The sequence below is a fragment of the Acinonyx jubatus genome, chromosome B4 (assembly GCF_027475565.1).
Source record: "Acinonyx jubatus isolate Ajub_Pintada_27869175 chromosome B4, VMU_Ajub_asm_v1.0, whole genome shotgun sequence".
NCBI classification, from domain to species: Eukaryota; Metazoa; Chordata; class Mammalia; order Carnivora; family Felidae; genus Acinonyx; species Acinonyx jubatus.
Window position 1 is genome coordinate 129,561,666 of NC_069387.1, and position 25,228 is coordinate 129,586,893.

A 25,228-nucleotide genomic window follows, 5' to 3' on the forward strand; every position below is an offset into this window, starting at 1 on the left:
AAGAACACAGAGGACCAAATCCAGGGAGCCACGGGAGAAAAAGTACTTTGCAAACCGTAAAGCACTTCTGGCATAGCAACAGTCATCGCTGGGGACAGCCACACACGTGTCTGGGGGACAGTAAGGATGTGGCATGGGAGAGGGTGTTTTGAGTGCCTGGCACGCAGTAAGTGCTCAACAAAAGTTGGGTTTGGTAAGTACCGGCCCCCGGGCTTCAGAGGTGAGCCCACATAGGTCCTAACCACGCGCAGGCCAGTGGGAGGAAAGGCCTCAGGGGCTCCCGATGCATGAGCGGGACTGTGCCAGAGGGAGGTCACAGCACCTGCGAAGGCCAGACCAGACGGGAGTGGGGTGCAGCGAACTCTGAGTCGTTTGGTGCAGCCAGAGCTTGAGGTAGCTGAAGACGACACGGGAAGAGGTGAGCAAGGGAGAGATCAGAAGGGTCTCAAATGCCAGGCCAAGATCCTGGCCATGAGCCTGAGACTCTGCAGGCCAGGTATGAATGCCTTTATTACAGGCTTTCTCGGCCTTCTCACTGACACCTGAGGCCCAGCAGTTCTTTGCTGTGGGGACTGTCCTGTGCATTGCTGCGCCGTCAGCAGCATCTCTGACCTCCACCCACCAGCTGCCAGCGGTACCCTCCTCTTCCCCGAATTGAAACGATCAAAAATGTCCCCAGATCTTGCCAAATGTCTCCTGTGGGACAAATAAATCTGTACTCCTCCCGGCCTCGTTCGGACCCACCGTCATATTAGAAAGGACTGGAAGGGCTTGTGAGGGGCGAGGGAGCCCCAGAAGGAGCCGCTCCAACTAACTGTCCAGGCAAGAGCTGACCGTGGTCCCAGCCAGGCAGGAGGCAGAGACCTTGACACTTTGGAAGTGGGGCCTCTTATGATTCAGCAGATGTGTGCAGCAGGGAGAGGGGGAGAGGGGAAGGAGCCCTTTATTCCTTTGAACTCTCCTGCAGTCAAGCAAGGACTACTGTTCGTATCTCTCCTTGACACCCACAGAAACTAAAACACCAAAGGTCAAAGACTAAATGCCACGCTCGCTTCCCCAGGACACGGACCTCGCTCCTAGGCCAAGGCTTCGTGCCCCTGCAGAGTGCTGGAAAGCCACCACAGCTGCCTGCCCCCAAAGGCTCCCACCACCACAAGGCCCCTTTTGCTGCCTCTGGGTTCTATCAGGAAGCTGCAAGCCTTGTCTCTGAGCTCCCTTCGTTCTGCTACTGAGGCTCAGTAAGGTGACGTAACTGGCCCGAGGCCATAGGTCTAGCTGGGGGCAGAGCCAGGATTTAAATGTTAGTCCCCAAAGACTCTTTTTTTTTTCTCTACTCCAACTGTCTAGCAGCTCAGTCGTTCAATCGACAGACACATACACAGTGAGCCCTGGACTACTGAGGCAGCCCTGCCCTGGATGAACACCGCTCACCTTCTGTGGAGGCAATGGAGGAGAATTGTAAGTGAAGAGTGCCAGAGCAGGGGTGGTGGAGGTGACCCAGCAGTTGGATACAGTGGCCCTGTTGGGGGATGGGCCAGTCTGGAAAACAAACTTGGGACACGGAGAAGGGCTTGGAGCCGGCCAGCCCTAGGATCTGGGGCCTGGGGAAGTCCTGGGTGGGGAGGGGGGTGACCAACCTCACGTGGGGGCTCATTCTCCCCAGCACAGACTCACATGTATAATCAGGGACCTGGCTAGACTAGAAGTGCAGAAGAAAGCACCCCCACAACCACCTGTTGGGGAGCACCGTCCCCTCGCCATTGAGAACCGAGGAGCAGAGACCAAGAAGCACAGGGAGTTCTCAAGGGTGCACAGCCAGTGGTGGTAGAGTGGGCACAGTCTCGGCCACTTCTGGACCCCGTGCAGCTGACCTGAGGCCCTGACAAAGCTGGTCCCACTCTCCTGGTTGTCCCCTTATGATACTTGGAGGCGGGACCAGAAGAGAAGCTGCAGGCCTCGAAGCCATATCCACAAAGCACTCGCCTTCGGGTGATCCTGGAAAGCAGGACCTGGAGGCCGCACCCAACCCCACCTGCAGAGGCCATCTGGAGTCAGGCCCTGGCACAGGCACCAGCGACAAGAATGCAGCCAGAGCTCTGAACAAAGGGAGCCAGCGAGGCCAGCCGGGGAGGCCCTACAATCGCCACTGTCCCCACACTAGCAGGAGCCCAGGAATGAGCAGGACGCGGCGTCATGCCAGGACCCCCTCGGCCTGAGCACCCAGCAAAGGCTGGACAGGGCAGCTGCTCAGGGCAGAACGGGCACCCCACCTCCACTCAGGCCGAAGGGGACCCAAATCCTTTGGACAGTAGCAAATCCCAAAAAAGACGGAGGGCTGGTGGAGGGGGGGGGGCAACATAAAAACACTACCGCTGGGCCGACACGTGCGGGCGTTGTGCACACTCTGATCTCGTGACTTCTCACCACCCTGCGGGCCTCATGACCGACCCCGTTTTACTGACAGGGGAGCCAAGGCTGGCAGAGGTCATCACCTGTTCAAGGGCATACGAGAAGCACCCTGGTAGAATTTACATCAGGGCCTGTCCAAAGAGAAGCAAACCTGGGTCTGGTTTTTAAAATAAACTAGATAAACAGGAAGTCCTGCCCCCAGGGAGGTCCCACCACATGGACCAGGGACACTAGCTTTCTGAAATGACCTTGGCCTGCCTCTCCCCATTCTGTTCCCTTCTGCAAAGAGAAGGCCCTGGATTGGATGCTTCCTAGAAGCAGATGTGCACGTGTGCCAAAAACTACTCCCCGTGCCTTTTGCTCTTGGTCAGCCAGGCCTCAACATCACACAAACTTCCCGTATGGGGACACTGAGGCACAGAGCAGCCACACGACTTTCCTGCAGCTGCACAAAGCCAGGTCTGGAACTCGGGTCTGTCTGACGTCTTCCCCTCATGTCCTGTCACACCCTCTCGCTCACGTGGGGTATAAAGACTGCCTTTTCTAGTGTTCAAGAGGAACCCTGGGTGGCCAATTTGATGGTACTGCACCTGCTTCTTGATGTGTGCGGAAGGGACAGCACGGCTCTAGAGGCTGCTGCTGTGCGGGGCGACCACATTCAACTAGGACCCTGCCCAGAACCAACTACATGCTCAGAGAACGTCCCCTCCCTGTCCCCTCCGATGCGGGAGGCAGCAGCTCACCAAGAAGGAGTCCGTACCCCCAGAGGGCAGAGACCCAGACCACTGGGTGAGAGAAACCCCCTCCTCCCCAAGTTCAGAACCAATGAGCACAGCACACTGCCTTGATGCTTTCTTTTCTCTGCCCAGGACAGAAATTATTTACCTTGCTTTTCCAAGGAGGAAAAGAGGGACAGGAATGAGGATAAACCCCAGGGGCTGGCCACCCTGCTCTAACAACTCCCATTCAAGGTGACCCACACAGTATCTCCCCTCCAGACCCTTTTCTGCCAGGTCAGGGAACGGGGTGAGCGATTCGTTTCAAATGACAACACGGGAACAAACTCAGACTTTCAACAGGAAGCACATCCGGAGAGAAAGATCCAGAACGCTATGGCCAGACCCCTACCCCCCACCCCCACCCAGAGGTTACTGGGAGAGCCTGCGTCATTGTCATTCCGAAGCCTGCCTGGGCTGAATTCCAGGGGGCCCCCCAAGCAGAGGGAGGGGGCCCAGGCCTCCTCTGCCTATTAGCATCCTTCTCCCAGGAGGCAACAAACGGGGTGCTACCCCAGCCTGGCCTTTCCCACGCCCAGCTGGAGACCCAGGTTACCTGCAGCTGGAAACCAGGGCTAAAAATACCCTCTTCTGCCCAGCCTGCAGCAGGTGGGCACCCCACCCCACCCTGACTGCGTGAGGAGCCCCCTGGCCTGCCTCCCCCACAACCTGCTGCTTCCCTCCTTACCTGGGATGGCCCTGGGGACAAAATGGCCCAAACATGCCACGGGAGGCCTGAAGCCAAGTTCTGGCTTCAGAGCCTGAAGACCTGCCACATTCCCTCCTGCTTGTCCCCGGCGCTGTCCCCAGGGCCCCAAAACCACTAGGCCGGAACCAGAGACACTTACCCAAGTAGATGTCTCCAAAGGACCCACTCCCGATCTTCCGTCCCAGGCGGTACTTGTTCCCCACACGCAGCTCCATGACTCACTCTCGCTGCAGAGGGAAGCAGAGACACACGGGTCAGGGAAGCGGGGAGCCGGGAAGGGAGCCTAGGCCGGTAGACCCCACCACATCCCCCACCAAGGGTCAGGGAAAGACCCAAGGAACTCGGGAGACCAACATTCTCCCTCCCACTGTACAGGAAGAGATTTGGCCTGGCTTTGCCCGAGGGCACCCAGGTGTCAGGTGGCCTGATGGCCTCCACATGTGAGCAATAGCGGAGGCGGGCTGAGAACACATGTCAGGGTGGCCAGGCAGAAGGCGGAATTGGGAGATAAGGCCCGGGAGGAAAGAGCCAAGCAAGCATCTCCTCGGGGGACACGCATCTGGGGACCTTCCAATAAAAGCCTCTCAGGTGCGGGCCAGTCACAAAGGGCCAAGACCCTGAAAGGAAAATCAAAGACAAAGGGGGTGATGGGGGAGGGGGGACACAGGAGCTGCTCGTTCTGGGGGTGCTACCATGGCAACCACCGGCAAGTTCCAACCTCCAGGGACGGAAGGACAAGGTGAACCCTAACCCCGGCCCCCACCCTTACCTAACCTTCTCTGCTTCTAGTGCCAGGAACCGGACACGAGGCCTCCACGGCCTGGCCTAGTCTTTCCAGAGGCCAGAACTTGCCAGTGTGCAGTGTGCCCTGCTGGAGAGGGGCCTCCTCCCCAACTCAGGGGGCAGCCAGGAAAGGGGGCCGCCAGAACACCCAGTCACCTCCCTCTCCCACAACACCAAGCACGTCACACAGGTCTCGCTGCACGTATTTTTGGGGATGGACAGTTTGGGGTTGGCTTCCTTCAAGACTAGAAGGAGGGTCTCCCCAGAGGGCCCCACAGAGCAACTGAGGCAACCAAAGCCAGGTTTTTAGCCACTGGCCTCTGGGGTGGGAGGAGAGGTCTGAGGGAAGGATGCTGATGTGAGCAGTTCCCCTCCTTCCTGTGCCCCATCCTGTGCCCAAGCCCATGAGACATCAGGGGCCACCCTGGTGGGGATCCCTGTGCCCTCCAGGATCCTGGCCTGCAGAAGAAGAAACTCAAAGGCCAGGAGATGGTTTCTACAGTTAGGGGAGAGGGGATGGTGAACTATCAAATGGGGAGAAAGACGGGGGATCCCTAACGTCTCAGAGTGTTCATATGGGGGGGGGGCCTCCCTTTGCAGACAGGGAACTAGGGAGGCCACATCACCTGCCCCGCACTCCCCAGCAGCAACTTGGTGGCAGTCTCCTCACCTCGGACCCAGACGGGGTTCCCGCTGCCCCACCTGACACAATCAGGACTGATTTCCTGCCAGGCCTGGGAAGCAAAGCAGGAAGACGGAAAAGCAGCTGTACCAGGCACAGCAGCCCTGCCTCTTTCCTATGCCAAACGCTATCCCCAAAGCCAGACCCACCTGGGAGGGGAGATGGGCGAGATCTAGTTCATAGATGGCCAGGCTGGAGCTCTCTGGCCCCGCAGAGGCCAGAAGCCAACAGCTCCTGCCCAGGACACACATCCAGCCCTGGCACCTAACTCCCAGGGAGCCGCCACTGGCCCTGCCCCCGGTGGCCACAAGGAAGTAGCCTCCACCCCATGCCAGCCAAACTCTGGGCTCTCAACCAAGGGCCTCTGCCCACACGCCTGGCCAGTCCCGGCTGAGGTGCCGCGGCTGCCAGCGGAACACTCTCCACATCTGCAGAAAACTCACATTTCACATACACACCGACCTGTGTGTACCCACCAAAGGAAGAAAGAAAAGCAGACGCACACCGTGAGCCGCACAGAGGGGGAGGGGACGGGGGGGGGTCACGGGTGTGTGCATACACAAACACTGCCCCCCCAGTCCGTTTTCTGCCAACGCCAATTCAGAGACCACACATGGCAGCCAGGAAAGCCGCAGGTTAGGAGAGAAACATAAATATACCCGCATCCTATATTACATAAATACCCACGCCAGGTTATATAAATACCCGCGCCCTCCGTCTGGGTGTCTTACATAAATTACATAAATACACTGCACATGACCCCCCAGCCCCTCCCCACTCACCGGGCTGTGGGCAGAGAAGGGAAGAAGAGAGGGTGCAAACAACAGCCCTACAGGAAACCACGGCTGGGCGCTAGCCACCCAGACCCGGGGCGGGGGGCAGGGCCCCAGAGAGAGCCTAGACTGTCCCAGCACTGTCCCCTAAAAAGCCGCCCAGAGGAAAGGAGAAAGGATAGAGTCAGGAAAAGGAGAAGCTTTCCAGTTCTTTGCCGATTCTCCCATGGGGGGGGGGGGGGAAGGGGGGTGGAAAAAACGAAGTGAAAAAGAAAAAAAAAAAAAAAGGCAGACGCAAATCCGGAGTTTCAGCTGGTTAAAAAAAAATTACACAAACTACCAAGCAGCAGAGCACATGGACAGTTTTCTTACTCTCTGATACCCCCTCACCCCCAGCCAGAGCCCTTATCACTGGACCATTAAAATAAAAATTGGAGGGACGCTCTAGACAGTAAGGCAAAGGAGCCCCCAAACAGGCATTCGCTGGGCGTAACTTCAGACACTCTGGATCCCCTTCTCCCAAAATCCTTCTCCCTGAGGAAGGCTGTGCCCAGGAAGGTTGTGCTGAGAACACAAGCAAGAGAACTAAGGGAAAAGTTGGGGAGGGGGCTCACCCCACTTTGAGTTTGGGCGTGAAGAGGAGCTTGGGAATCCTCTCTCTAGAGAGACCCGGACAAAACATAGTTGTGTCCACGGAGACTCGCAAAACATGGATTTCTCCCAGCAGAAACGGGAGAATGCGATCTGATAAATAACCCCCACCCCTTTCTTTCTCTCCACAAAGGAAAACAGAATCTGTGGCTGAGTGACCACACACCCCATCACCTCAGGGCCCCCAGGCGCCCCCCGAGCACCCCCATCCAACACAGGGGAGCAGCCTCGCTGACCCCCAGGTCCGGAGCCCCGAGCCGGGAGAGAAGGGGGGAGGCGCTGCTGATTGTCCAGTGAAACACACAGAAGCCCAGGGTTTGACCGAGAAGCCCGAATCAACAGTATCAACAGTCTAGGGTGGCCCCAGCACCCTAGTCCCGGACCTCCCCCTCCCCCCGCCCCCCCGCAGCGTCCCCCCAATCCCAGCCCCGGGTGGCCTCTCGGCCGGCTGGGGCCTTGAAGGGTCCAGCTGGGGGAGGGGGAGGCGGGCCAGACTGGGGGGGCCTCCCCCGGTTAAGCCTGCAAAATAATAGTCACCCTCCTCCTCCTCGTCCCCAGCCGCGCCTTTGTCCTCGCCGGGCCGAGCGGGCGGCGCCCGGGCTGCCCCCCCCTCCCCGTACCCGAGTGCGAACGCGCGTGTGTCCGCCCTCCCCTCCCCTCCCTCTCGCGCAAAAACAAAGAGGCGGAGGGAGCCCCGTTTCCCCCCGGGTTTGCGCCCCTCCGCGGGCCCGCGGCCCCCCAATATTTACCCCGCCGGGAAGGCGCCGGTACCGGGCCGCTGCTCTGGGGGCTGCCGCGGGCGGGGGCGGCCCGCCGGGGCGGATGCCGGAGGATTCGCGGAGCCGCCCGGCGCGCCAGCCTCTCCCGGCCCAGCCGCCGCCGCCGCCGCCGCCGCCGCGCTCCGCTCCGCTCGGCCCCGGCCGGGCTCTGGCTCTAGGTTCTCGCCGCCGCCGCCGCCACCTCCCTCCTCCGGGCCCTCCTGCCCGCCCGCCCCCGCCGCCGGCTCGCGCGCTCCCGCCCGGCGCGCGCCCGCCGGCTCCCATTGAGCCCCGGGCCCGACCGCTGATGTCATCCCCGGCCCGCCGCCGCCGCCCCGGAGGATTTAAAGGGCCCGCGCCCTCGGCTCCCGGGGACGCTGGTGGGGGGAGGGGGGGGCGCGGCAGGGAAACACAGTCCCCCAGCCTGGCGAGTAGCGCGTTGCGGGAAGGCGGTCTTACGTGTGGGGCCGGGGAACACACAGACACCGACACCCTGATCCAGTCTGGGGCACAGGTGGAAAACGCTGGGTGGGGGTGGGGAGGAGGCGGGCGCACGAAAAGCTGGGGTTTTCTAGACCCAGAGCCTCCTCTTCCACCTGCTCGGTTCTCTCTCCTCTCAAACCAGAGGAGAATGTTTCGGGGGCTCTGAGGACTGCAGAGGACACAGTCCGGGTTAATTCAGGGGTCAATGATTTGGCAGGACAGCAAGAGATAGGGATGTTGACAAAAGACCCAGGGAGGTAGCCAGGTCTCAGCTATCCTCACCACCACCACCACCACCCATGGAAAGATCAAAGGCAAAGACCTTTTCCGTCTCCCTCCCTGCTTTTCCAGCAGCTCAAACTGTGATGGGTACAAAACAGACCCCCAAACCCTAATCCTGGTCTCACTGGTTTCATGAGGAACCCCACACACTGCCACGGAACTAACACTTGAGTCAGGGGCGCCAGTGGTGCAAGGTTAGCTAAGGCACCTCCCAACTCTGGGCTTGGGGTTCCATATCTGCAAATCAGGAAGAAGACCCTGCTCCCCGGGTCACTGGGAGAATTAATTAAGGCTTCTCACCTGCTTCCAGCGTAGCCAATGAAAGGTTCTAGGGCAAAGTTATTAAGACGATATTGACACTGCACCATGCACAGCTCCAAATTATGACACACATCCATTCACAGGCACAACTGTGCGGACACACAAAATGCCAGAGTGCACTGTATCCAATCCCGGAAGCATGGTTCCCGGGAAGAGTCACTTCTATAATAACTGCATCTTCCCTCGAGCCTGAGGGACTTAGTCACACACTGTCCAAACTGGTGGGAGCCCGGCAGACCAGGTTCTTCTCTATCACACAGCAGGAAATGGGACCCAGAGAGGGGAGGGGTTTGCTCAGGACCACACAGCACAGCCAAAGAGATAGCTCTGTTCTCCCGATGTCTCTGGAAGACTGAGTCTATCATGAGGTCAGTTCCAAGAGCAGGAAAGTGACAACAAACCTTCTCCCAGGGGAGATCAGCAGTCAGCTGGGGACCTGACCTCAACGCACCCTTTGCCAGAGCAGGGGGTCACCAGGGAAGGTGGTGGGCTTTGCTGGACTTGCACGGTGTTTCTTTGTTATTTATACTGTTTTGTTCATTGATAACCAGTATTGTCAATAGGCCGATTTCATGTTACAGATCAATATTCCCTATTTCTCTTGAAATAGCCCTGGGAAAACGGGCAACTCTGGGTCCAAACTCACACCGGGCTGTGACCACACTCAGCTGGCCGAGGCAGCAGCCCCCCATCTCGTTTCCTCACGTGAGTCTGTTGTATCCATTTTTATGATTTCCTTCATCCCCTAGAAGTCCCCAAGTGTGACCCTGTCCTAGAGGCCAGCCACCACCCTGTGATACATACCAATGCCCTTTGTCATCTGTTCTCATCTCAATCTCGCCAACCCTGAATCCAGAGGCTCTGTTTCCAGTGTCCAAGGATGCCAGCCCTCCATGGGGCTGCATGTTCTCCTAAAGTGACACGAGGTGCCCAGGCCTGGGGCCCCAGGCAGAGGGCCCTTGGAAGTACTGAGCAAGGGTGGAATGCACCCCTGTGTCACCGCCCACCCCTCCAACCTGGGCTCTGCTTCCCAATTATGGCCTTCCTCTCCAGGAAGGGACTGGTCCGGCTTTAGCATCCACGAAGCACCTGGCCCTGGGGGAGGTGGTTAACCTCTCAGACAACAACAGATTAAATCCTACTCTATTCTTTCCCTGAGTTTACACAGCACAGAGCACAGAGCCCGCATCTGAGGCTCTTAACAGTGCTTGCCTAAGGGCACGCATTAACCACAAAGTCCCAGTTTCCCTGTCCAATCTTGTCACATCCCCACCCCCCACGGAAGGATCCTGGTCAGTTTCCTGGGCCACCCAGTCTTAAGATCTACTTGTCCCCTAAGGCCTGCTCCAAGGCTTTCTCCTGCTGTCTCCACCCACCGCCCACACCCAGACTCTGATTACCTATGTGTGGGCCCCAGTTCTTCTCTTTCCTAAACTCCTAGAAGACTAGCCCCCCAGGGTCCTTCTAAAGAGCTTTGCAGCTCAGCTCTAAGGAGAAACTGAGATGTGACACAAAACTGAGTGGAGGAATGGAGGCAGTTCCAAGGGGGGGAGAAAGCTCACGGGAGTTCTAGCAGCCTCTGGGCCCGACTTCTGTCTTCATACTAGGTTCTCAATGATTCCTCCTGGGACGTAACACCCAAGGTGTGGCCCGCTTGAGTTCACCCCAGTCCGCTCCCTGCACACCCACTCACTCACCCAGAAGATGCAATCAACCTTGAACAATAGGTCCCAGCTCACATGGGCCCCACCCTGGAGTCTGGCTGCTCTGCACTGGGGTCAGGAGGAGAGACTCCCCAGCACTCTCCCAATCTGACCCTACTGTTTCCTTGGCACCCTGGAGCACCGGGCTGGGGATCTCAAGGAATGCCCTGGAACTGCCAGACCACAAAACAATATTGCAGAAGAAACCAGAGATGCGGGGGGAAGTTTTCAGTCTTACCAAAGGGATCTGTAATCTGAGTCTTGACTGTGGGCACCCTGGGGTTTACTAAACATCAGGGAAGGTCCTTCAAATGGCCCTATGCAATCTGTGCTGAGGCCTTAGCCCTGGCTGTTCCTGCTGCCTGGGATGCTTTTCCCTCAGACACCCACATGGCTCATTCCCTCACCTCCCTGAGGTCTTGGCTTTCACCCCCTTCACAGAGAGATCTTCCAGTCCTCCTAACTGAAGATCCTGACCCCACTAGGGCACTGCTTCCCCCTTTCTCTGCTTCATTTTTTCCTGGCACTTATCTCTCTATAATATATTCTCTATGTATCATTTCTCTCTCTAACATATTCTCTATATAACATATCTCTCTATAACGTATTCTACATGATACTTGAATTTTTTTTTTTTTTTTTTTTTGGTCTGAGTCTCCTTCTAGAATAAAAGCTACATGAAGGCAGGGCATTATTGCTATTTTGGGGACACCACTGGTCACCAGTATCAAGAATAGTGTCTCTGGTGGGGCGCCTGGGTGGCTAAGTCGGTTAAGCGGCCGACTTCAGCTCAGGTCATGATCTGATAGTTTGTGAGTTCAAGCCCCGCATCAGGCTCTATGCTGACAGTTCAGAGCCTGGAGCTTGCTTCCGATTCTGTGTCTCCCTCGCTCTCTGCCCCTCCCCGGCTCACGCTCTGTCTCTTTCAAAAATAAAATAAAACGTTAAAAAAAATTAAAAAAAAAAAATAGCGTCTGGCACACAGGAGGTGTGAATGAATATTTGCTGAATGAGCGAATGAATAGTCCGTGAAGAGACAGCCTTCACTCTCTCTGACAAAACAAGAGCTACACATATTGAGCACCTACTGTGTGCCAGGCACTCTATAGGACACATTACCCGCATTGAGTCATCCAACCTACACGTCCATCCTCCGCAGAGGAAGTAGACCAACAGAATCTGCGCCCCTAACCACTTCTCCCAAGCTGGTAGAGAACACAGGGCGGAGACGAGTCCCCGGCCCCTCCATCAGACTCTTGAGCCCCTCTCCTAGAAAAGCAATTCTGGGCCCCACCAAGAGCCACAGGAGCCCGAGGGGGCTCCTTGATTCCAGCTCGATCATTCTACAGGCGGAAAATGAGCCCCGGGGAGCCTCACTCAAAGTCACAAAGGTAGCCCAAGACGGAAGCCCACTGTGGTTAAGAAGCTGGCCTCGAATGCTGACTTCGCTCCTTTTGAACCGTGTGACCCTAGGAAAGTTCCTTAACCTCTGAGTCTCGTTTGTAAAATGGGGATAATACAGATGATGATGCACAGGCAAGTTAGCCCAGAAGAGGCCCTGAGGGAGAGGAAGATGTTGATAATGTTGTGAAGAGTGGGCAGGGAGGGAAATCCAGGCCACCTGACTCGGACTTCTAGCACACAGGCTGCATCACCTCCGGCTTCTTCTTCCCTTGCCCTCCCCGTCCCCTTGAGTGGAGGTGGGCCGGAGGTATGCACATGCAGGGGGGCCCAGGTGAGCCACTGGCCTTGCCCACCCTGCGTCTTCACCTATGGCCTTGGCTCTCAGATGCCCCTGCAGGGCGTTTTCTGAGTCTTCCTCTTCTTAGCTGCTACTTGTGCCTCTCCCAAGACCCCCGAGGGTCGATGACCCACCACAGGCTCCAAGGGGTCCTCCTCCAGCTTGCCAGCCTGAAAATGCTGCCCTGGTGCATTCTTCTCGGCCAGCGAGGCCTTGGCAGCTTGCCCCCAGACTCTTCCATGATGTTCCACCCACCTCTGACTGCTCTCAGGGCAGCTGCAAGGGACTTGGCCCGGGCCTCTCCAGACTCCACTGGCTCTAGATGCTTCTCCTGGTGATCTCACCACATCGCCATGCCTGGTCTTTCTCCGGCAGTGGTTCCTCCCTCCTCCTCCTCCTCCAGCTTCGGTGGTGAGGCAGCCGGGTACGGTAGCAAGAGGCCTGGCCCAGGGGCCAGGAAGCCCACGTTTGAGTCCCAGCTCAGCCACCCGATTTCAGCAGGAATTTGGAGAATTCGCAGCCCCTCCCTGAGGGGCTGGACAGGGAGAGCTCTAAGGCCCTTTCTTCAGTCTCCCCATCTATAAACTAAGGGCTGGACTGGATGGGGAAGGTCTACACATTCCACATCTGGGGCACTCTGCTGAGAGAGATCCCGAGGTCACACACATGTGGGCTCAGAGGGAAAGCGTTTTCTCCCCCCAGCACTCCCATATTTAAAACATTGTACACATCCCATCAGCAACACCTCCCAACTGTACTCTGAACCCAGTCACCTCTCACTGTCTACATCCTTCACTCGGATACTACAGTGGTCTGTTACCTGGGAGATCACACCCCTCGGCTACCGAAAATACACCAGTATTCTCTGTCCTTAGCGTGCGATCCATGTTCTTTCCCAGGCCTGCTATGATCTGGCCCCGGCCTGCCTCTCGGACCTCATCTCAAACTATCTTTTTTCATTTCTTCTTGCATTTCAAAGGCCTCAAGGCCTTTGCATTTGCCATTCCTCCTGCCTAGAATTATCTCCCCCCAGATCTTCAATGGCTTGAACACAATGACTGGTGTTCAAGTCACAACTCAAAAGTTACCTCCTCGGAGAGGCCTTCTTGGACTACACAGTCTTTTAGTAGGTTCCACACCCAACAAGGGGCTCAAACTCACAACCCGAGATCAAGACTCACATGCTCTACCGGGTGAGCCAGCCAGGTGCCCTGACCACACAATCTTAAGCAGGCCTCCTTCCCCTCTGCCTCTTCCTACTGGATCATCCTGCTTTCTTTTCCTTTTTTTGTTTATTACTTTTTTATGTTTATTTCTTTATTTCCTTATTTATTTTGAGAGACAGACACAGAGTGTGAGCGGGGGAGGGCAGGGAGAGAGGGAGACACAGAACCCGAAGCGGGCTCCAGGGCTCCGAGCTGTCAGCTCGGAGCCCGATGCGGGCCTCGAACTCATTAACTGCGAGATCATGACCTGAGCCCAAGTCGTACTCTCAACCGCCTGAGCCACCCAGGCGTCCCCATCTTATTTTCTTTATGGCACTTACCACAGGCTGAAAACATTAACTTGTTTATTTTGAATGCCCTTACACATAAGCTCCAGGAGAGAGAAATCCTCTTATATGCTCCTGTGGGTGTCCAATTGGTAATGGGTGCCCCATAAATACTTGTACAATGAGCAAATTCTGCTGTGGGTGTGTGGCTGTAGGAGTGGAGGTGAGGGCCTGGCACTTTCCATCCCTGGGCCAGCCGATGCCTGACAGCCTTCCCTTAGGGACAGGCCTTACTTATCCTGTGGTTCCTCCCCACCCCGTCCACCCCTTCTTGGGGTGGGCTCTTGTTCCCACCCCCCTCCGCCGGGGCAAAGCCTCTCTCAGTGTTCCCTGTGCTGCTGGTCTTTGTTGGGGGAATCAACTCCCAGAGGAGCTGGGAACGCCGGTTGCTATAGGCACAGGCACCCCAGCATCACCAAAGGGCCACCGGCTTCACCTCTCCCCACCCCCGCTCTCCCGCCTCTGTCTATATCCTTCCTTCAACTCGGCCTGTCACCTCGCTGCCCCTCGGCCCCGTTCGCACTGCGGCCAGTTCTCTCCAAAACGTGCTCCTTCCATCCTCTGGGAATCCAAGGAATCCCATCTCTGGGACGCACAACCACTCATTAACTGGGCCGCGGGAATTACGATGATTGCCACGGCTAATGATCCCAATTCCCACAGCGACACTTCTCGACTCAGCATAGCTGGGGCGACTCATCATCTCACCATGTCACACGTCTGTCCACAAACATTTCCTGATGCCTACTCCTCACGGGGCCTGAGAGATCCACACCGAGTCCTGCTCGCCTCCAATTGACAATCCTGGGGCAGCTGGGTATACACAGGAAAAAAGATGGATGAAGGATCCCGGAGAGGACCTGCTAAATAGTGAGCGCCACAGGTCACGTCCACGTGGCCTGGGGTCAGTGGGGGGGGAGTGGCACCACGGGGTGGCCGGCCGCCCCTCTCACCCTGCACCCGGGGAGGGCAGCCTGTGAAATGCACAACGGGGGAGTTTCTAACTTTATGCGAAGTGCTACATGGGTGAGCATCCAGATAAGTCCCTGAGGCCTCTTCTAACCAGATTGCCCACCAAGCCCCTTCCCTGGAGAAATTGGGGAGTTGCCCCTGGGGAAGGGAGAAGGAGGAGGGGCTCGAAGGTGGGGAGATTTGGAGGGTGGAGAGGAACAGCCCGAGCCAACCCAACGCTACGGTAGGAATCTCAGACATTTGAAGCTGGGGGGGGCCCACCAGTCAAATGGCACCCAGGATCCCCCTCCCTGGGGGGAGAAGGTTGATGAGGGAGATGGAGGCACGAAGGGTCTTTAATCGCAAGCAGCTAAATATGGGATTTATCCACCGGTTTTGCTCAGAACAGCTTGTAGTTCTGCACACAGAAAGGAAGAAGAGGGAGAGAGTGAGGGAACTCGAATTTGCTGGACCATGAGGCACCACAATAGGCACTTTTCATTGGCTCGTGCTTAATTCCACAGCCAGCCTATGAGCGGGAGATCACCCCACCTGTTTTACAGGTAGAAACCTGAGACTGAGAGAGTGTACCAGAACATGATTTAATATTCACAAAGGTTAGGAAGGACTCCAATTTACCCTTCAGACCCACCCCGGGGCCTCACCCTGCCTTACGGACTGTACCCCACTCAGCCTTCGTTTCCCACGGGGCACGCCAACAGGAACCTGCATGGATCTGAGGCTCCGATGAACGGGTCCCCTTCCTCTTCAGGACACCGTGAGTCTGCTCACCTACGCTGAAAAGCATCCAGGGGATTCTGGTGACCACTAACGGAGCTGTCTCCAAAGTAGATGCCAGCGCCCAGAAAGTTCCCTAGGCAATCTACTGGGGTGTGGGAAGAAAGATCAGAATTTGTATTCTTATTTAAGTTTCCAATCTTAGCTTTCCAAATATTCTATTTTCATGTATGTTTTACAATGCGCACATGAGGGGCACCTGAGTGGCTCAGCCAGTTAGGCGGCTGACTTCGGCTCAGGTCATGATCTCACAGTTCTTGACCTCGGCCCGCCTTGGGCTCCGTGCTGACGGCTCGGAGCCTGGATTCTGCTTCGGATTCTGTGTCTCCCTCTCTCTCTGCCCCTCCCCCACTTGCTCCGTCGGTCTCTCAAAAATAAATAAACTTAAAAAAAAAAAAAGAAAGAAAAGAAAGATATGGAATGTCCATTGGATTACGAGAGTTGATGCACATAAAGCCTGCAGCCCGGAGTCTGGCACCTGAATGACAGATACAGTTATTACTGATGCAGTCACAGGGAACAGAGCTGGGACTGGCCTGGGCCTTGGGGTGGGCTGTGCCCTAGGGAAGTGCATCTATGGTAGGAGACCCAGAACGCAGAAGAAGTCATTAGAAATCAGTGTGACCAGGGTTAAGACAGAGACTGCTAAAATTGCTAGGGGAGGCTGATAGCCTTATTACTGTCCTAGAGTGACAGGCTGGGCAGAAAGAGGTGGCTTCAGAGGGTCGGGGACCCTCACTACAAGATTTTTTTAGCACTTGGGAAACTCCCACCATGCAGTCGCATGCTGTAGGGGGACATTCCAGGAAGGCCAAATTAGAAACACAGAGCAAAATCTCTCGGGCCTAGAAACAGATGAGGTACGGAATTTCTCATCCTAACCAAGATGGGGCCACAGGTACTCACCAGATTCAGCTGACAGGTACCCAGATCCCTCTCTGAAGATGGCCAGGGGGCCATGAAGATGAGGGGGTCATGGGGGGGGGGTGTATGACCAGAGATTGAACAGGCCCTAAAAATGGAAGGAGGCCCTGGCTACCCGCCAATGGACAAGCTTGGCAGTGGGTACTAGGAAGGGGGTGGGGGGTGGGGGGGAGTTATTATCCCATTTCACAGATGAGGAAACGGAGGCCAAAGAACAGACTTCTGTTTTCTCTAGGCATACCTTAGCCTAGTCCAAGTGCAGTGATGACTCAACCCTGACCTCCTCCTTCCCCCAGCATCCTGCAGTCTCTGTTGCAGAGATCCCTGGGGCAGGGGGTGGGGTGAGGGTGGGGGTTAGGAGCCCTGGGTCTACACCTACTCTGTTACTGCTTCCTGTGTGCATCCTGAACAGATCCCCTGTTCTCTGAACCTCAGTTTCTTTATCCGTACAAGGGGTTGATTCCTAAGCTCCACCTTCACCCTCCCCTCCTACTTTTCTTCCAGTCCTCTCACTTCAAAGCCCTTCCGGAAGCTTATCCCAAGGGGTTGAACCCTTCTAGGAGCCTGGAGGTCACAGTCCTGCCTTAGGGTCCTGTCTGTGCCTGGCCCCCACACAGCGGATATGAGCCCATCGGCCCCAGACCCAGAGACATCTCCATTCTGGGGAGCCTGTCCTCAGCTCTTCGTCTACTCCCTCAGCAGCTCTGGCTGGCCCGAATCCCTCCTCCAAACTCACAAACATGTGGACCCTTTTTCTTCCAGAACCATGGGGATGATGTGGGAGGCTTTCTACATAAATTAGCTCACTTAATCCTTACAACATTCTGGGGAAGTAGCTTTATGGATCCAGTTCCCTGATGTGGAAACTGATGCAAAGATCATTCTCGAGATCCCAGTGTTGGAGGTGGAGGCTGGCCTGACCCAGAGCCCGTGTTTTCCTCTGACACTTCCCCGTCTCCCCCTCAAATCCTTCCTGCAAGGGTTCAGAGGAGCACCCAGCCACGGCCCCTCCCTCAAATGTAACATTATGCAGCCATTAAAAATAATGATTACGCACCCACAGATGACTAATAACAACACGAGAAAATGCTCATGACACAATGTAAAGAGGAGAAAAGCAAGACGCAAAAATTGTAAATACAGTATTATAAAATTATAGTCACACGATCGTGCACACAAACAAGACGCTGGAAGAAAATACACCGCAATATCCACAGTCGTTTCGTGCGTGTGTTAGGACCACGGCTGATTTCTTTCCTACTTTGCTCCATTTGCCCAACAGTCAATCCATGCGCATTACTTTTCAAACGAAGAAAAGATACCAGGTCCAAAAAAATGATAGCTTTGTGGCTGAAATACTTGGAAACCTGCTGTTTTCCACTTCAACTTCCTCTCCTTCCAATCCCTCCAAAGCCTACATGTTCAGTACAACGTGACTCTAGCCAAGAGGCATCGCAGGAGTTTGGGGGCAACCGGCGCCTCCCCAGACCCACGCACAGCTCCGTCTCTCTGACCAGCCTGCTTTGACCAGGCTCTCCTCTGCGTCCGGTGAGGACCCCCCGCCCCGGACCCTCCTCCCAGCCCCCAGCCGGGGCTCCTGCTAACGCTCACCTGACACTCGCTGGCCGGCCTCCCGAGACGCGAGTTGAGCACACCTGTCCCTCCAGGTGAGGACTCGGCGGCGGCGCCTCGCAGGAAGGAGGGAGCCGGCCGGGGGCGGGGCCGTGACGCCACCCTCCCAGCCCCGCCCCCGGCTTCCCGGCCCCGCCCCGGCTTCCAGGCCACGCCCCGGCTTCCCGGCCCCAGGCGGTGGTGGTTGTAGTGCTTGCGGGGTGAGCTGCCGGGGACACTCCTCCCGCCCCGCACGCCCCACGTGGGCAGAGCCCCCAGCCACCAGCCGCACCGACCAAAGGGAGCCTCCGAGTGCTCCCCCGGGGGTGGGCGGGCTGAAAGGGGAGGTACTACTTTTCCAAAGCGAGGGTCCCTTTGAGAAGCCTGGAAAGAGCGGGGATCCCTACTGCCCCCCCCAACCCCCACCCCTCCACCACCACCCCGGGTTTACAGGGACTGTTAGGTCCGCAGGTTCCAGGTTCAAATCGCTGGAAGTAAGGAGTGACGTCCGACGGACAGAGGGGGTCTCTGCTTCCCCGAGTGTTTTCTTCTCTTTGTACCCCCCTCTGGGTGCTTCCCCAGGACCCTTCCTCCGACCCCTTCCGCCAAGGAAACCAGAATGGGGGGGTGTATGGTGAGTAACCAAGAAATGTGGTTCCAGCCCTTGGGGGTTAGGAAAAGGTAATCGGGCATCTGACACCTGTGGTCAGAAAACTATTTTCATCTACTTTATATCATGCGAGATTGCTTGTATTTGGCAAAGTTCCGTATTGGAAACGCCAACCTGCCGGCTGTGGCGAAAAGAAAGGGCACCGCTTCTTTGAAAAGGCGATCCAGCCTCGCCTATCCAGAGCTTTAAAAATGTGCTCACCTTTGGACCCAGCAATCCCATTTCTTTTCTTTTCTTTTTTCTTTTCACATTAAAAAAAAAATTTTTTTTTAATGTGTATTATCTTTTGAGAGAGAGAAAGAGAGAGGGGGGGGAGGGGCAGAGAGGGGAAGACACAGAATCTAAAGCAAGCTCCAGGCTGTGAGCTGCCCGTCATGGGGGATTTGAACCCACCAACCGTGAGATCACGACCTGAGCCACCCAGGCACCCTGAGCAATTCTGTTTCTGAAAATCTACCTAAGGAAGTCATTCAGAATACATGTTCATCGAGGTGTTCCTATAGCTTGCTTGCTTTATTTATTTATTGTGGTGTTCTTTATAATGGTGAAAATTGGAAATAAGTGTAGGTGTCCAAAACCCCAGGGCAGGGGTGACCAGCACAAACACGCAGTGGAATATTACACAGCCATTAAAAGGGATGTTTACAAACAGCTTATAATAATATGAGGAAATGTGTTATACTATTACAAGAAGAAAAGCAGGATGTAAAGGTGTTGACAGCAGGATTACAGTTGCGCTTAAAAGCAGAACACAATCTCACGCACAGGAAAGAGCCTGGAGAGAAATTCTCGCTGTGGTTCTCTCTGGGTGGGGGCACTATGAGGCTTCTTTTTCATCCTTCTATTTTCCTGCATTTTCTTCTAATGGGCTTATATCACTTTTATAAAGCTCCTTTATTTTAGCGTTTATTATTTATTTTTGAGACAGAGACAGAGTATGAGCAGGAGAGGGGCAGAGAGAGGGAGACACAGAATCCGAAGCAGGCTCCAGGCTCTAAGCTGTCAGCGCAGAGCCTGACGCGGGGCTCGAACTCACGGACCACGAGATCGTGACCTGAGCCGAAGTCGGCCGCTTAACCAACGGAGCCACCCAGGTTCCCCAAAGCTCCTTTATTTCATAAAACGTTCCCATTAATTGAGCACTTACTAGAATCTAGGATAAGCCCCTTTCACGTAATCCTTGCCATAGCGTTGAATAATAGGAATTACTATTTTCCTCATGATACAAGATGAGGAAACCAAGGTCTGAGAGGTTGTTTCTCAAGGTCAGAAATGCTTTCTCTCTTTCAAGGCCAAGGGGCACTTTTAAGCACCCTCCTGATTAGCCACCAGGCTAAAAAGGCTACCAGCCTCAGTTGGGCTAAAGGGAGCCACGGAGAGGGTTTGTCCATCCTTGGGCTTTAAGAGGAGAAACACTGTGAGAGGGAACCACAGAGTCTCAGCATGCCCTCCTTCCTCCCTGTGGGTGGGTCCTTCCCTCCTGCCTGGGAGACTTTGAGGCTGACTCACACTGGTGGGACCCAGGGAAGATAGAGCTTTCCAGAGACCAAGCTCCAAAGTTGAGAGGTCAGCTAACTCAGCCTCGTTGATTAGTTGTAGCCGTAATATATTTTTCTGATTATAAAGGCAATATATAGTTATTATAGAAAATTGGAGAGACCCATAAAACATAAAGAAGAAAGCAAAAGCCGACCCCTTTATTGCTTTGCCTTTTATTATAGGTATTTTATTTTATTTCTTTACAGTGTATTTATTTATTTTTAAGTAATCTCTGCACCCAATAGGGGGCTCGAACTCATGACCCTGAGATCAAGAGTCTCATGCCTCAAAAAAAAAAAAAAAAAAAAGAGTCCCATGCCTCACTGCCAGCCAGGCGCCCCTAGATATTTTAAATAATACTGAACAGTAGAGGGAATATAGTGTAACAAACCCATGCACCCAGCACTCGTTTTCAACAAACATCAATATTTTCCATTCTTGTTTCATCCATCCCTCACCTACATTTTGTTAAAGGGAATTCCAGATGTATTATTTCACCTATAAATACTTCAGTAATTACCTCTAACAGATGAAGAGTTTGTAAAAGAACAACAACAACAACACACACACATAATACCCTCCTTACACCTAGCAATAGTAACACCGTTTTTTTCATCAAATTATTTAAGAGGCAGTCCCTGTTCAAATTCCCTAATGTGCCTCCAAAACGTCTTTTTCCTGGGGCACCTGGGCGGCTCAGTTGGTGAAGTGCCCGATTCTTGATCTCGGCTCAGGTCATAACCTCATGGTCCATGAGTTTGAGCCCCGTGTCCTGTTGGGCTCTGTACTGACCATGTGGAGCCCGCTTGGGATTTCCTCTCTCTGCCCCTCCCTCTCCCCTCCCCTCCCCCACAATAAATACGAAACACTTTTTTTTTTTTCAACGTTTATTTATTTTTGGGACAGAGAGAGACAGGGCATGGACGGGGGAGGGGCAGAGAGAGAGGGAGATGCAGAATCCGAAGCAGGCTCCAGACTCCGAGCTGTCGGCACAGAGCCCGACGCGGGGCTCGAACCCACGAACTGTGAGATCATGACCTGAGCTAAAGTTGGATGCTTAACCAACTGAGCCACCCAGGCGCCCCAAAATGAACCATTTTAAAGCGTACAATTTGGTGGCTTTTTGTAGAGTCACATGGTTTGCAGCCATTACCACCACCTAATTCTCTAACATTTTTATCACCCCAAAGAGAAACCCCCTTACCCACTGGTAGTCACTCCCCATTTCTGCCCTCCCCTAGTCCCCAGGGACCATTGATCTACTTTTGTCTTTTGCCTATGGGAAATAGTTCCTATAAATGAGATCATACAATACGAGACCTTTTGTGTCTGGCTTCCCTTAGCATCATGTTTTCAAGTTTCAACCACATAGCATGTTGTCCATACTTCCTTCCTTTTCATGGCTGAATAACATTCCAGACTGAGTTTCCCAGTCTGGAGTTGCTTGATTGCATCCCTGTGGTGTCTTTTAACATGCTCCACTATCCCCCATATTTCCTAGAAACTGGTCATTGAAATGTGGACTTTGAGGCTGGAGGCTTGATTGGATTTGGATACAATTATTTTATCAAGAATATTCCACAGATGACATCATCTTCTTCCTGGTGCATAAGAGCTCTGCATAGGAGCTTCCTGATGCATAAGAGCTCTGCTGTTGGGCTCTTTCTTCTACTTTCTAGTGATGGTAACGTTGATCGGCGGCTTTAGGTGTTGTTAGCCTTGTTGTCTCTTATAAAGTTACCCATCAACATCTGACCCAGTGATTTTAACATCCATTGATAATCACAGCCTAAGTCTACTCTTTTTTTTTTTTTTTAACATTTATTTACTTTTGAGAGAGAGAGAGACAGAAAGCGCACAAGCAAGCAGGGGGAGGGGGAGAGAGAGAGGAGAGAGAGAATCCCAAGCAGGCTTTAAAGAGCCTAATGCAGGCTCAACTCACGAACCATGAGATCATGACCTGAGCCCAAGTCAGGTGCTTAACCACCTGAGCCAGGTGCCCCTGATCTCCCTTTTCAAATGAGGAAAACTAAGGCCCAAAATGGTGAAGAAACCTGCCTTTCTTTGATGAGTCATTTGGTAATCCATGTCAGGAGATTTGAGACAACAGATAAAGGGAGAAAACACAGTTCTTGCTCTGCTAAATATAGACACAAACAAGGTGTACAGAACCATAAGAGAAAAAGATATGGGAGTCATGGAAGTCTTCCCAGAGGAAGTGTCACTGGATCTGGGCCTTCAAGTATGTGTAGGAGTTTGCCACGGGGACTAAAAGCAGTGGAATGAGCCCACCGTACGAATAAGGCCTGAGGTGTGACTTGGGCTGTGGTCGAAGACTCCATTCCTCACCATGGACATATTCTCACAAATGTGTGTCTTTGGGAAGGAGGAAGAGAGGGTGTGGTTTGGCCCATCACATACTTAGAATACGCAGGCTTATTACAGAGTGAGGAGTACAGACAGCACTGGGATAGGAGTCTGGAGATTAGCGTTCAGCGCACTGTGAGGCCTGGATGTTGCACCCAGGTATGGTCCCTACCCTCAAATGCCTAAGAAAAACGGATGGAGATAGACCTGGGGGTCATTAGCTCTTGCCCTAGAAAGGAGAAAGGTCACCTAGTCCAGCCCTCCAGAAGGGGAAAAAAATGTGCAAATCATGCTGTCCTTCATATACAAAGAACACCTAGAAATCAATAAGAAAATAAGAATACAAACAGACTATTGGCAGAAAAGGAAATACAAAGGTCTCCGAAACCCAGGTCAAGACTGCTACCTCATTCAAAATAGGAGAAATGCAAATTAAAATTTACACAGAGATTCCACACTCAGCCAGCAGGTGAGGAAAGTTACAACATTTTGGGAACACACTGACGGCAAGTCTCGGGGGGAACTGGCACCTTCATTTGTGGGAGAGTAAATGAGAACAGCCTCTAAGGAGGGTAACATCTACCAAATTGACAACTGCACATTTCCTTTGTCCTCGGAATTCCAAATCTAGGTATTTATCTTACAAGTATAATCGCGCAGGAGGGAAATGGCCTATCGAAAGCGTTATTCCTAGCAGAGTCTGTGTGTGTGTGTGTGTGTGTGTGTGTGTGTGTGTGTGGGTTGGAAATACCTTTTGTCCATCAGTAAAAGGGCTGAGAAAGTAAATCATAGAACATTAATCCAAGGGACCATAAGGAAGTCACATAAAAGAGGAAGCTCTTTGTTTACAAATGGGGAAAGGGCTACACAAAGTATTGTGCTGCGTCGGTGTCTCTTTATGGAAAAAGGCAGGGAGAAGAAAGAACGCACATCAGTTTCTTCTGTTTCTATCATACGCGTGCGTCTCTGGCCGGCCGTGTCAGAAGCTGTTGAGTGGCCGTCCCCTCCAGGAGAGGAAGTGGGGGGCTGGGGGCAAGGCACGGGACGGAAACTTTTACCGTGCCCCTTTTGGTAACTTTCAGACTTTGATCCACGTGCAAAGATTTTCCATTCCAAAAAATTACATGCAATTCAAAGTTTAAGGGTCCGTTTTACAGACAGTGGCTCCGCGGGTGTCCAGTTTGTAAGTGCCTCTCATAGGCGGCCCAGGGTGGAGGAGGGCAGGAGAGAAGGGTTGTCCTCTGGTAGGGCATCCTTCTTGGTCTCCTGATTTAATCCTCATGGCAGCCTCCCCATTTTTCAGATATGACCACTGAGACTCAGAGCCGGAGAATGACACCCTGAGCTTACAAGGCTGGGGTGCGGTGGGGAGCCAACGTCTAGCTCACATTCATGGCTCATGACCTTCCTATCGGCCCTGTCACCACACAGTGCCAGCCCCAGCTGGCCAGCAGGCGTGACGGATTTCTCATTTAACTGGTACCGGCCATGCTTCATCCTGAACTTTCTGGTTATTTGACCAAAGTGTACTATTGTTTGCCTGAATTATACTTTATTTAAAAAAAAAAAGGATAAGCCGATTGAATGAGCAGTCATAGGACTGGAATGATTCTGGGCTAGGTTTACCAGGGGCTTGACTCAACTGGCCCCTTCCTTGGATGATTTGGGAGTTTACTTTAAATGTAGCAGACGCTAGATTCACTGGCTTTTTGAGTAGGCATGGATTTGGAAAGAAATGCAATTAAGTGGTTCTTTAACTAAACTAACGAAATTATTTTCCGATTAAATCATGGCAGTTTCTTTCAAGACTTAATTTGCCTCCTTCTGAAGCTTTTCTAGAGTTTACCAAGGAGTGCCGGGGGCATTGGAGGCTCCTACCAGTCAGGTTCACTCTGTGTAGCAGGGGCTTCCTGCCAAGTCTGGTCCTGGGGCCACTTCCTCTGGGAAGTCCTCTAGGATCCCCCACACTCTGCCCTCCACAGCAGTCACGCCTCCCTGCCCCGGCTTCCCGGTTCACACTGGCTGGTAGGGAAGGGTTTCCAGAACTGTTTCCCTATAAGGCTCTCTGCTCTTGTGGGACGCAGACTGTGGCTTCACCTGGTCCCAATGCTTGGCACATGTCTTGGCCCAGAGCAAGGGCTCAGGCCAGGGGCGGAATGAATTCACCCCAGGCCTTCTGGGTCCCAGGCCACGGGACACAAGCCGCCCTCCCACTCAGCTGGGACATTCAGCTTAGTTCTTTTGAGGGGGGGTGGGTTTCTAACTAACCCATGGTGGAATGATATCCCAGCACCCCCCTAATCTAGCATCTAGCACCCCCTAATACAGATCTCCAAAGTGCACCGGCCTCTACAGTTTACAAAGAGTTCCCCACCCTCTCTTTTTAATACCCAGAGCCATCCACTGAGGCGTGGGTTCTCTTCCCCTCGTACAGCTGATATCCCTCTGGGTCTTAGAGAGGGGCAGAGTCTTGCCCAACATCACAGAGCCGGTGGGCGGGGCAGGTCAGGACTCCAGGGTCCTGGAGAGCAGGACTGAGCCCAGGAGGTGTGCAGTGTGGTGGAGAGATTATAGGAGGAGCCTCACCCTGTGCTTGAAGGGTAGAGGGATGCAGACTGGGGAGAATCTAGGTTCAGGGAGTTGTGAGATGGGGCAGCAGGAGGTCAGGGAAGATTCCACAAAGTCCTGGGAGGTGAGGAGATGGCCAGCAGTAGTGGGAGGAGGAAACTGACGTGGAGTCACCTA

General features: G+C 54.0%; 1 protein-coding gene across 10 annotated transcripts in view; it reads right to left on the reverse strand.

Moving 5' to 3' along the window:
- CSNK1E (casein kinase 1 epsilon) overlaps positions 1–17,961 on the reverse strand; it is a 34,114-nt gene extending 16,153 nt beyond the window's left edge. For 4 of the 10 annotated variants that reach the window (XM_027070735.2, XM_027070734.2, XM_027070736.2 and 1 more), the window contains exons 1-2: positions 7,533–7,771; positions 4,034–4,121 (exon numbers count right to left, since the gene is read on the reverse strand). In XM_027070735.2, the coding sequence (XP_026926536.1) occupies positions 4,034–4,109 (76 nt within the window). In that variant the 5' untranslated portion in view covers positions 4,110–4,121; positions 7,533–7,771. Of the gene's footprint in view, positions 1–4,033; positions 4,122–7,532; positions 7,776–17,907 lie in introns of those variants that run through there. The other 6 variants (XR_008300517.1, XM_027070732.2, XM_027070739.2 and 3 more) reach the window with 4 other exon arrangements.
- Between the last annotated feature and the right edge of the window lie 7,267 nt (positions 17,962–25,228).